Source organism: Silurus meridionalis, chromosome 1 (genome assembly GCF_014805685.1).
Source record: "Silurus meridionalis isolate SWU-2019-XX chromosome 1, ASM1480568v1, whole genome shotgun sequence".
In the NCBI taxonomy this organism is placed as follows: Eukaryota; Metazoa; Chordata; class Actinopteri; order Siluriformes; family Siluridae; genus Silurus; species Silurus meridionalis.
The window spans coordinates 4,693,962-4,705,928 of NC_060884.1; the positions used below are offsets into that span (position 1 = coordinate 4,693,962).

At 36.4% G+C, this 11,967-nt stretch overlaps 1 protein-coding gene across 1 annotated transcript; it reads right to left on the bottom strand.

The window, feature by feature from the left end:
* Positions 1 to 831: 831 nt before the first annotated feature.
* LOC124388540 (transmembrane protease serine 6) lies at positions 832 to 11,040 on the bottom strand. Its single transcript, XM_046853307.1, has 18 exons — positions 10,832 to 11,040; positions 9,743 to 9,872; positions 9,432 to 9,574; positions 8,703 to 8,770; positions 8,438 to 8,625; positions 8,246 to 8,287; positions 7,635 to 7,839; positions 6,897 to 7,033; positions 6,594 to 6,706; positions 6,085 to 6,194; positions 5,353 to 5,495; positions 5,060 to 5,158; positions 4,648 to 4,761; positions 4,456 to 4,572; positions 4,089 to 4,257; positions 3,599 to 3,870; positions 3,305 to 3,441; positions 832 to 2,805 (listed from the first exon to the last, which is right to left on the bottom strand). The coding sequence occupies exons 1-18, from the start codon at positions 10,985 to 10,987 to the stop codon at positions 2,644 to 2,646; spliced, it is 2,505 nt and encodes an 834-aa protein (XP_046709263.1). The 5' UTR covers positions 10,988 to 11,040; the 3' UTR covers positions 832 to 2,643.
* Positions 11,041 to 11,967: the final 927 nt, after the last annotated feature.

Consider the following 11,967-nt stretch of genomic DNA (forward strand, 5'->3'; position numbering starts at 1 on the left):
TTACTCAACATGCAATTTTTTTGCACACATTCAGTGTCATAACTGCACATTTTTCACAGCTGCACATTATTAGGTAAAATAATATACATAAGTCACTATTTCTGCCTCCCAGGAATTAAAATGCTGATACATATGCATATACTTCATATTCTATCTTTCTTTTTTATTAATTTAATTAATTAATTTATTGTAATCTATGTAAATATGTAATTTTTATATATGCATTTATGTATTTATATTCCCCCCCCCCCCCCCTTTTTGTAACGTCACAATCTAGTCATAAAAAAACATTGTATGGTTATGTACTGTATGTGAACTAATAATATTTGAATCTGAAGTTGAACAGCTGCTATATTACACACTTATTTAGATTTTTGAAAATGTAATAATTTGCTTACTTTGTACTTTGCATTTTATGTATTTTAAATGCAATACTTGCTTTTCTGTTGAATAACCATACCGTATTTCTGTATAGCAGGTGCATCACTCTTTCTGTATTTGTGTGACAACTGGAGATGCTATAGTATGTAGGAGGTAAAACAGCAAAAGGACTGAAATAGCTGTCTAGAGCTGGCATGTACTGGCATTGACTGTGTCTCCAGAAAAAAGTATTTCTTCCAACACAGTGACAAGAAAGAAACAGGGAGAGAAAATATAAAAAAAAACAGTGTATGTCTTTATTAGGAAAAGAATGCAAATCTCTCTCTCTCTCTCTCTCTCTCTCTCTCTCTCTCTCTCTATATATATATATATATATATATATATATATATATATATATATATATATATATATATATATATATATATATATATATATATCCTACAGAGTCTGAGCGTATAATAAATAATAAGTGAAATCAGCATTAGTACTGTATTAGAGCAGAGAAATGCAACATGAAGACAATACAATGGTGGTAATTTTACAGACATTAGTAGTGAGGCATAGCTCAGTGTCATTCAACCTGTTCAGCAAAAGTCATATTCATGCGCCTCTGGACAACACAAACACTGAGAAGAAAGGCAAAATGAAATTACCTAGGAAGATATAAACATGGTGAAAATCAGAGCTAATGTACAGTAACAACACCGGAAATGTCTTTACAGTATCATGGTACCGAAAATTAGACCCCTGACATTTTTTTCAAGCACACAATCTAAATGTAAATACAAAAGCCAGAGAGATCTGAATCTTTTTTTACATTTTATTTCATATGTCAAATAAATATTAGTGCAACCACCAGGCATATGACAAACATTAGCTTTTGCTGTTCCCCTAAAACACTTTTAGTTCCATTCACCTCCGCTGTGAATCTTTTTATATTTAATTTCATTACTCAAAAATAATACAAGTAGTTTAAAGAACTATATGTTAATATATAAAATGTATATTAAATATTTCTAATAAGGCTGCTTCATTGCTTTTATATGTACGTGTGTATGTGTGTGTGTGTGTGTGTGTGTGTGTGTGTGTGTGTGTGTGTGTGTGTGTGTGTGTGTGTGTGTGTCATCATTTAAACATTAATAGATTATTCTGATTTCCAGGAAGGAGGAAAAGAGGTTGTTTTGTTTTTGAATTGTTTTGAAATTGTTATGATCAGCCATAATAATAAAACCACCCATTTGACATTGTGTACTTCCCTTTTTGTGATTCATCGAAGCATGGACGTTGCAAGACCTCTGAAGGTCTGTTGTCATGTCTCACACCAAAACAATAGAGGCAGATCCTTCAATTCTTGTAAGTTGCGGGGTGGAACCGGCCTAGATCGGACTTGTTTTGTCCAGCACATATAGTAGTATAGATGCTTGACCAGACTGAGGCAACTTTTTAAAATGTATGTCATGTTCTTGAACAATTTTTGCAGCGTGGACATGCAGGGAGAATTGTCCTACTGAAAGAGACCACTGCCATTAGGAAATACTGTTGCCATGAAATGGTGTACTTGGTCTGCAACTATGTTAAGTAGGTGGTATACGTCAAAGTAACATCCACATGAATGTCAGAAGACAAGGAGCATCACACTGCGTTCGTGTGCCTTCTCTTCCCCAGGTGAGTTAAATTATAGAAAGGAGAGCATGATTAGGATGATGACCTTGTTGCCAGTTCACCAGTTCTCTTTTCTTGTACTACTTTTGGTAGGTACAAATCTCTCCATAATGGGGACAACACACAAGACCTGTTGCTCTCGTCTACACATCACAATTAAGGGCTTTTTAAAGTCAAAGTCACTCAGATATCCTCACTCCTATTAAATTTTCATGCTTCCAACACATCAACTGACTGTTCACTTGCTGCGTAATATATCCCAGAGGTGCCATAATAATCAGTGTTATTCACTTCACCTGTCAGTGGGTTTAATGGTATGGCTGATCCATGAATAGTCAGTGTATTGTATCATCTTGTAATAGGAAATTAGGAATAAGAGACATATTGGATATTTTCACTCTTTGCAGAGTGGTTTTCAGAAAATAATGAACCCTAATATTAAAATTAGTCTTCATTATTTATAGCAGTCCATCACCTCTGCTAGAGATCAGTTAATTCACTCTGGAATAAACCAACAAATCTCTCAGGTACATGCAGAGAAGGAATAGCTAAGAACAGCTCCGGGCTGACAATAGTGTAGGATCAGTATGTTTTGCTTGTCAGGATGCGATGAGTTGTTTGATCCAGGGAAAGAGTTTGGTAATGCGTGTGTAAACACCATAATAATCGGGTCGGCCACAGCCACGGCCCCAACTTACTACACCAGCTAAAAACCAGCGACCAGAGCGCTCCTGACAAACCAGTGGCCCCCCAGAGTCCCCCTGCAGGAGATAGATATATAGAAAGAGAGCAAGTATGAGCAACAATGCATTGGTGTGGGTGTGCATTGAAATAAAGCTTAACTTCATATGTATTTTTCACAACTATTAGTTATGAACTGATCAGGCATAACTTTTTGACCACCTGCCCTATAATTGTGTTGGTCCCCGTTTTGCTGCCAAGAATGTCCTGACCCTTAACAGCATAAACTTCTTACACTTTACGCCAATTTTTCTGTTTCTAACACAACAACTTTGAGGATAAAATGTTCACTTGCTGCCTAATATATCCCACCCACTAACAGGTGCCATGATGAAGAGACAATCAGTGTTATTCACTTAATGTTATAATGGCATAATGATATGCCTGATTGGTGTATTTGAAATATTCAGCTTTGGACATTGATCATCAGAAAAATAGTTATTTAACTGAGCGATACATTTAAGTGAATGAGTTATAAGTGACAAAAAAGAGGAACGAATGAGGATTCTCATACTCTACCTGACACGCGTCTTTTCCTCCACGTCGATAACCAGCACACAGCATTCTGGGAGTTATAATGTATCCATAGGAACGGACGCAAGCCTCCTCACTGACCAACCGCACATCAACCTTCTGCAGGATGTTGCTTACGCCACCTGGAGGAATATATCTTAATAAATCATTCATGAATAATAAATATTAGGTGCATTTTATAAAAGTTAAGATTTCTTTGAAAGGAGAAATGATCTCAGATTGAAACGAGTTACCAGTTCCTTCTTCATGTCAGTCTGTACAGTATATGTGTGTCCTCACCTTCTTCTCTGAGTGCCCCCCAGCCTGTGACCCAGCAAAGCAGACCAGGCTCCAGCTGGTGTGTGGGCTCGGGTAAGCAGGCGGGCAGTGCCAGCGTTCCTGCTGAGACGGGTCTCTCGAGCTTGAGCAGTGCCAGGTCATAGTCGTGGATCTCGTCATCGTAGTACTGGTGTAGGTGGATGTGGGTCACACGTAGAGCTTCCTCAGTTTGTGTAGAGGTACGTAGACGCAACTTACCCAGATACACCGTCCATATTGAAGGCAAGTAGAGACTAAAGAGAATAAAAATTAAAATAGAGACAGAAAGAGGAATTTAAAATATTTAGTATGTTCAGTCTAATAAGCTCCTTTCATAGGCTTTAAATAGGTGTGTTTGAGTATAATAACACATACTACTGTGCTTGATTTTGCTGGAATGACGTAACAAGCTTGTGTTTATTTATTTGGCATCAGGTTTTAGCATTAGACCACAAAAGCTTGTTTTACTCACCGATCATCATTAAAGCAATGTGCTGCAGACACCACCCACTGGGCGGAGATTAACGCCCCACCACAGATATGCTGTCCACTGATCTGCAAGCTTGCTTGCCATGGCCACTCCCCCTCCATTGCATCAACTCCGCCCACAATTCGCGTACTGAACTGCCGCAAACCGCAGTCTGTGGAAATGTTTCATTTATAGTTAGCAAAATGAATTGTTTCCCGGAAATGACAGAGCACGTTTAAGCATTTCCAAATTGTATTTCCACAAGTGAATATTCGTAGACTCTTGCAATCTTCTATGAAAGAAATGGAAAGAGATGTCCTCCGGCTATGTACTATACTGGGTATTACTATGTATCACTAAGGAGTCTCACCACAATTCTTTTCATCCGAAGCATCAGGACAGTCTGTGATAGAATCACAAGCAGGGTTCTGCTTCTTCAAACAAGTGCCATCAGCGCACATGTAGGTCCTGTCCGTACAAGGAACGCCTACATGTACACACAAGTCTAATATTTAGAATTATACACTTTATGGAGCTTTAGTCTGTGTTTGTGTGTAAATACCCATTGTGCAGTTTGTTTCATCGCTTCCATCAGTACAGTCCTGATGCTGGTCACAAAGCTTGTAGTAGTCTACACACTGACTGTCGCCAAGGCACTGGTACTGAGCAATACACACTGTGGCACGAACATATACATCATATTAGTAAAAATGAGCAACTATATGAGTAACTTAAAGTATATCAAGATTAGATCTCTTAGTCTTTGTGCAAAACGGGTTTTTAAATTATTGCCACCCTATCCAGTTGATTTATTTGGCAGTATTGAATCAGCATGGGGAATTTCCATGCATATTTCTGATCATTTTCAAACAAAAATGTGTGGCCAAAATATGTTTGTTTGTTTGTTTTTTTTCTCAAATACTTGGGATAGGACACTTAAAAAAAACCAAATATTACTGTAATTAAACTCTTACCGCAGTTTCTCTCATCCAGACCATTAGGACAGTCAGCGATCCCGTCACATGCTGATACACACAGGCCATTGACACTGCACAGGAACTGACCGGGACAGGCTAACACACACACACACACACACACAGATTCCACAACACTACATTTTAATTACCTATATATATATATATATATATATATATATATATATATATATATATATATATATATATATATATATATATATGTGTGTGTGTGTGTGTGTGTGTGTATGTATGTATGTATGTATGTGTGTATAATTGCCAAGAGAACTAACGATCTGATTGGTTAAAGATGCTGTAGTAGACTTGGAGGCCGGGCCCTGTGAGTGACACCTCTGACGTCATGGAAACGGTGGTAGTGGAGTAATGGAGGTAGAGTCGCTCAGAATATGGTTGCAGAGCCCTCGTACCACACATTCTGTACACACACCACACAAGTACTTTATCCATGACCAAAATTCACTGTGACATGAATAGAAAAGATATATGAGATAGTCACTATCAAAACACATAATGGCAGAATGAGGGGCACAAGTGCATAACTAATGCGTGTTACATTCAATAATTAGTTGTACTGTGTAATTAGTACAGTTAAAAAACAGAAACATTCGCTTTCTAACACACAAAAGCCAAACGTTGACCCGAGATAAATAGAAAGAACTAGAACAGGAAACAATGACCATATAAGGACAGGACAGATAGCTAATTTTATTTAATTTGACACATGGCACTAAATACATTAGTGTGCTTTTGCTGTTCTTTCATTACCATGATTGCTATGATTGCCATTGCAATAAGTGCCACTTGTTGCTTGTTTCCATATAAGTAAATACATTTTTTCTCCAGAAACTGGGAACACTGGCCTTTACCTATATAAGTTGCAAACAAATTAGGGCTGATTTCACCTGATTATTGCTATAAGCATTATAATGTTGTTTTTGTACTGTTTTGTTCAACCCATAGATCCAAGAATTAATCAAACACATTCATGAAGTTTGTAAGCTCACCTGCGGTTCTGAATCAGCCACTGGCCTTGTGTGCAGTTTTGGTTATAACTGGCTCGACTCAGCTCATAGCCTTCAAACTCCAAGGTGAGGCCATACTCGGATGAAGGCAACTATAAACACAATGATTTAAAAATCACAAATGATAGTGTGACATTTAAGGAACTAATCAATCTATCTGTTTTATTAATCTATGATCTATTAACCAGTGATAATAAATAGTGCAACAATGAAACTTAATGCATTATTTCCTGAGATCTCAGTAAGAATGATGTATATTATATACACACAGAAGTAAAGGCAAATGGACTTTTTTATGTTTAAGTTATTAATGCCTATTGGGACCCTGCTGTGTATTCTTTCAAACATTTTTTGGGGAAAGAAAAAAAAATTATTCACATTCATTACATTCACATTCACTTAAACACATCAATATCCAACATAATTTTACTTGTTCATCTTTCCACCCATGATTTCTAAAATCAACCCTAAAACATCTATGTGTGACTTACAGTGAACTGCCAAGTACAGTTGGTATTAGGTGGATAGTAACTGGGGTAGAACGGGGTCCGTAAACTTCCCTGAACACCTTCCTTTCTTTCCAAGACGATGTTGTAGGAGCAATCTACCGAAGAAAGGCAGAATCTCTACCACACAATGTGTAAACTCTTATGAACAGTAAACTCTAACACAGTTCTCCTTCAGTTAGGAATCTCAAGTAGTGAAAAGATGAACAATTCAGATACATCCATATATGAACAAAGAAATTATGGCTAGGTTTTCTCTGTTTACATGAAATTGGGTAAATGACCTACTCTTGTAGGGCCTGGCCTGAGCGGAGAGAGAGAATGGGTCTTTGTAGTTGTACTGCCCCTGTTTCCACACCACCGTCATCCAGTCAGCAGAGGATAAAACCTGCACCACCTGCTCAAGCCTGCTGCAGCCATACAGACTGAGATAGACAGGGTATTGAGAGAATTGGAGGAATGGAGTATATTATGACGAAATAAGTGTAACAGTAATTTTCAGTTTTTCAGGAAATGGCTAGAGGTCAAAGAGTTGTCACAGTGTTGAGGTAATTATAATTTAGTAGATTGGACAACACATCTTCAACACTTGTTTCTATTAACTGTCCCTCAAAGTCCACTGAGCTATTAAATAATCTCTAAAATATTTGCTAATGTGGTTTCAGACACTAGAAGTGTGCACAATTGGGTGCCATTCGTGTCCCTTTGATATAACATTTCAAATATGTATTTATATGACCGCAACCTGTTCGAACATCCTATTCAATGAGTCATCAATTAAAGGTTATCTTTTCCTACAACATTCACTCAAGCCTATAAACACATTCACCAGATATGAAATTATTATATATATGTATGTATAATAAGCTGCATTTTCAAAAATGTCTGTAGATCACAGGAAGAAAGCAAAATAAGCTATTTTTATTCTTTTTTTTTAAACATAGGGACGCTTTAAAGTTCAAGCTAGATTAAAATTATTAGCATTTTTTATTTTTTTTTTAAATGCAGTACCAACGTAAGACTCACGAGGTGATGAGTTTGGAGTCATCAGGGACCAGTGAGTTATAGATGGCCAGCCTGTCTCGGCACTCGGGTAGCAGCCACTCAACCCTCAGCTCCAACTGAGATCCCTCAGGGGCTTTTAGGTGCCATAGACATGAAGTGCGCTGGGTGTTTGGCCCCTTTAGAACAACAGGATCACTACAGGACACTGACTGGTACCGGTAACAATCTGAGGCACAGAGGAGAAAAAATCGACTCTAGAAAGTGTAGGTTTGATTTATTTAAACGAATATATCCTTCTGAATTGGGATGAATGAGAATAATCAATTGAAAGAACTCGAATCAAGTCATTTGAATGGAAGCTGAGAGTTAAATATGGTCATAATTACAGGTTCTAAGAGTAGAGATGAATGGAAACAGAAGCTCAAGAGGATAGAGACAGATGAAAGAGATGCTCATGGAAACCAAAACCATAGCAGCGGTACAGGCTGGTACACACAAATCCCCAGGCATAAGTAAAAAAATAAAAAATAAAAAACACAGCTTGTGTAAATGTTGAGGCATTGCTCTTTGTTCATATTTGATCAGAAGTGCGTAAAAGAAAATGAGGAAAAACTTAATTGAAAATGTCGTACCAAATGAGGCTTGCAAAAAATCTATAACTTTGGGCTGGGTTTCTGCAAACACAAAACAAAACCAATGAAAATGAACAGAACACAGCTTGAGAGAAAAAAAATGAAGCAGGCTTTGACATATGAGTTGCAATAAAAGTCTACCAATAATACTGCATTAGGAGAACTGCAATGGAGTATTATTGATGCTATTACCCGTTATGGAGAATGACGACAGGAGAAGCAAGTAGCCATCCAAGCTAATTGTATCTGTGATAGTTGTCTTCCTAAAGCTCTGGAGGGTTCTCACTAAGCTCTCATTGACCTTCTGCACTGTGCCCTTCACTGCGTGACTCTCAGGGAGGGACAGGATGAGCCAGAAGTGAGCCAATGCACTACCCTCGCTGTGGAGACAACATTTTCCAGTGGTAAATTATAAATTCCTTAACGATCATGTGTTGGAAATGTAAGCCATTCTTACCTAAAACTAAACAGGGTGGCAGATTTGAAATACCGGTACATGTCAGAGGACTTCACAATCTTCTCTAGCTGCAAGAACGAATGAGATGCAACAATATTTTATTTATAGCAATAAAAAGGTTTACATTAATGTCCACATTCTCATATGTTACTTTTTGGAAGGAGTCTCCAGTGTCTAGAGAAAGTAACTTGTTTTGTAGATGTTCCATTTTATTAAATGTAACTTGAAATGAATAAAATCTGATGTTTTGTTCTGTTTTAATACAATACAAGTCACATTTATTGGTAAATTGTTGAAAATATTCAATGTTAGGTGACATTACACCACCCCCAAATGAGACTGTTTTTATATAAGAGCATGACCTGTCATAGTGTATTCCTTTTTATTCCCATTGCAATTTCATTTTGAGTCCAATTCTAGCAATAGGCACTCCATCCCTTGGATATGCTGAATGGAAATGTTTAATAAATTATAAAACTGATACCTAAAAAACCTTGTTCACTTCAGAATCACAAACAATTAATCAGAGAGAAAAATGGCCTGTCTGATCAGGTCAAGGGCTGAAATGTAATTTTGTCTACAAAACCACCATCGCTGTTCCTTGACATCTATGTTTTTCCAGAGTACAGGATCAGCTTGATCAATACTGAAAGAAAATGATCGGCACTAAATCCTGTAGTAATCTGGATTTTAAGGAATAGATTTGTGAAAATGGTAATAGGTTCTGACCATAGCCTCTACAGTGCGTGCCTCCTCCTGAAACAATCGACTGGTATGTGAAGAGAGAGCGCTGGAGAAGTTCCTGTTCTGGATAGAGATCTGGCCTATATACTGCTGCTCCACCCTTACCTCTAACACCCACACTCTGTACTCTAAATAGAGAGAGAGATGAGGCAACACAAGACATGTAAACTTCTAAAAAGCAAAATGCAATGAATATAATAAGTGTAAAAAACCTAAAGTCTATTTATTAATACACTGATATGGTGACTTTGTTTAATCCTTTGTTCTATCCATTTTATTCTTATTTTCTATTTTACCTAGAAAGTACCAGGCCAAGGCTGAACCTCCAGCCAGGATCAGAAGGATGACGATCACAATCACTGCAATCATCCGCTGTGAGATCACCTTGTATGTGAATGTGGGCATCAGGAGGTTATCAGAGTTTACCTGTAGATAGATGTTACAGAAGAAATCCAAGCAAAGTTGGTAATAAAGTAATAGAGACCAAAAGAAAAGATTATGAGCCTTTTGTGCACCTTCAAGTCAACGATGTGCCTAGAATTTATTTTGTTTGAGTCGCATATTTTCGGATATTTCCTTCTATCGACTTGCTGTTGGCCAGAGAAGTGAACAAAAAACATCAGATGCTATGTGGGAATTGTATCACATTTTTAGTACCCAAATTTTCTAACTGAACCAAGAATGATAAGAGGATTGTTCTGAAACAGACAACTACAGTTTGCAGATGATGAAATTTGATTATAGTTTCGGTGTAGTATTTTTAGATTGCTTTTGACAGGAAAAAGAGCTGCTTAACCAAATATTTTCTTGAGATGTAATTTAAAATAGAATATATACAAAAAAACACTATTCAGATAGAAAATATTTTGCATTGTAAATGATTTTTACCAGGTGGGTTAGAGTTAAAATTAGAACCACAGTCACACACACACACATATATATATATATATATATATATATATATATATATATATATACATATATATATATATATATATATATATATATATATATATATATATATATATATATATATATTACCATTATACAGTAATACTAGCTTCAACCATTTTATAGTTTCAATTTTGGCATTTCCACACATGATTTGAGTTAGTTGCATAATGTGAATATCGTGATTCATCGCATGGAAACACACGGATCATCTCAGGCTGATCTGCATGTTCACAAGCATAATTGTGCAAAGTTATTATTCATATAAAATAATTATATGACATACAGTAGCTGTATTATTAAATATAAAATTCAATATATATTTTTGCAACTTATCTAGTGTCTGCGATAAAAGAATAAATATTAACCCCCTAGTTAACCCCATACATATATTAACCCCATACATATAGTTTAAGGTTGTCTAAATCACTTACTTGTGACACAGGACTTGTCATCTTTCCATTTCCATACTCCACACAGTACACCGAGTTTTCTGTATTTTTGTGCTCCATAATGCTAACACGTCTACTGTAACTGACACATTTCCAATAAAAAACAAATTTGTATTGCTTTGAAAAATAAAAGATCATTCAATGATTCCCATGCCTCAGTGGCACCAGCGCCCAGACATGAGCAGGCCTAATGGCCCCTGTGGGACAGAAGAGCACCTCCTCTTTTCTTTTTATTTACAAATCCAAAGTTTACAAAGCCATAAATCAATACACCCGTCACTCTTAAAACATGCCCTGGCTGCCGATTTATCCCTGTCCCTGTTTTGTATTGTGATCTTGGTGATAAACACTAAGAAAATGACTAGCTAATGCGGGGTGTTAAATGACGTGCTACAATGTAGCCTGGAAACAGGTACATCGAAAGTCTATAGGGAGCTTTAGTAATTCCCTAAGTACCTAATGTCTAAGCAGCCACAGTGACACGACATGATTCTTGCTGTAAACAGAAAATAAGTTCACAGGATATGGCTAAACATGAGAAAACGCCTAATGTGGCTTCTTTACTAATCAACAAAATCAACTACTGAACATTTTGCTTGCACAAATGCATACAATCTGGCCGATATCCTTCACAAGGCTTTTGATTATATGAATTTTGGTGTTGCTCTATAGGTTGTTCTTTTTTTTAATTCAATTCAACAGCATTTACTAAGTGGGCTAAAGATTTTGGCTAATCCAAAGCGCCCTGTTTGCTAGCATGCCTGTTAGCCTGTTTTTGCTTTGTTTTGTTTTGTTTCTTTTCTCTTTTTTTTCTCTCTTTCTTACTGCAAATCACATGTTTAACAAGATTCTGTTATTAGTACAAATCTATTTGCAGTTATTCCTGTTTCTGCGTTGTTTTTTTTTTTTTTTTTTTTTTTTTTTTACCATATTGTTTAAGCCTGGATAAAATAAAATCTAGTCACAAGTTATTTTACTTCAATATTTTTTCTATTTTTTTGGGTAGCATTAAGATTTCATATCCTGTTTCAAATCCTGTTTACTTAATATCTAATGTTTGAAAGTAACTAATATTTCATTAAAAACTATACACTACTTTTAAAACAGATTTTAGGTTT

What these genes read in the sequence shown, in the direction of transcription:
- LOC124388540 (XM_046853307.1), bottom strand. Translation starts at nt 10,987, where the DNA reads ATGATCTTTTATTTTTCAAAGCAATACAAATTTGTTTTTTATTGGAAA. An exon ending in GTCGTCATTCTCCATAACGG is followed by an intron (nt 8,288 to 8,437) that starts GTAATAGCATCA and finishes TTGTGTTTGCAG; the next exon opens with AAACCCAGCCCAAAGTTATA. An exon ending in ACTGTACTTGGCAGTTCACT is followed by an intron (nt 6,195 to 6,593) that starts GTAAGTCACACA and finishes TTGTGTTTATAG; the next exon opens with TTGCCTTCATCCGAGTATGG.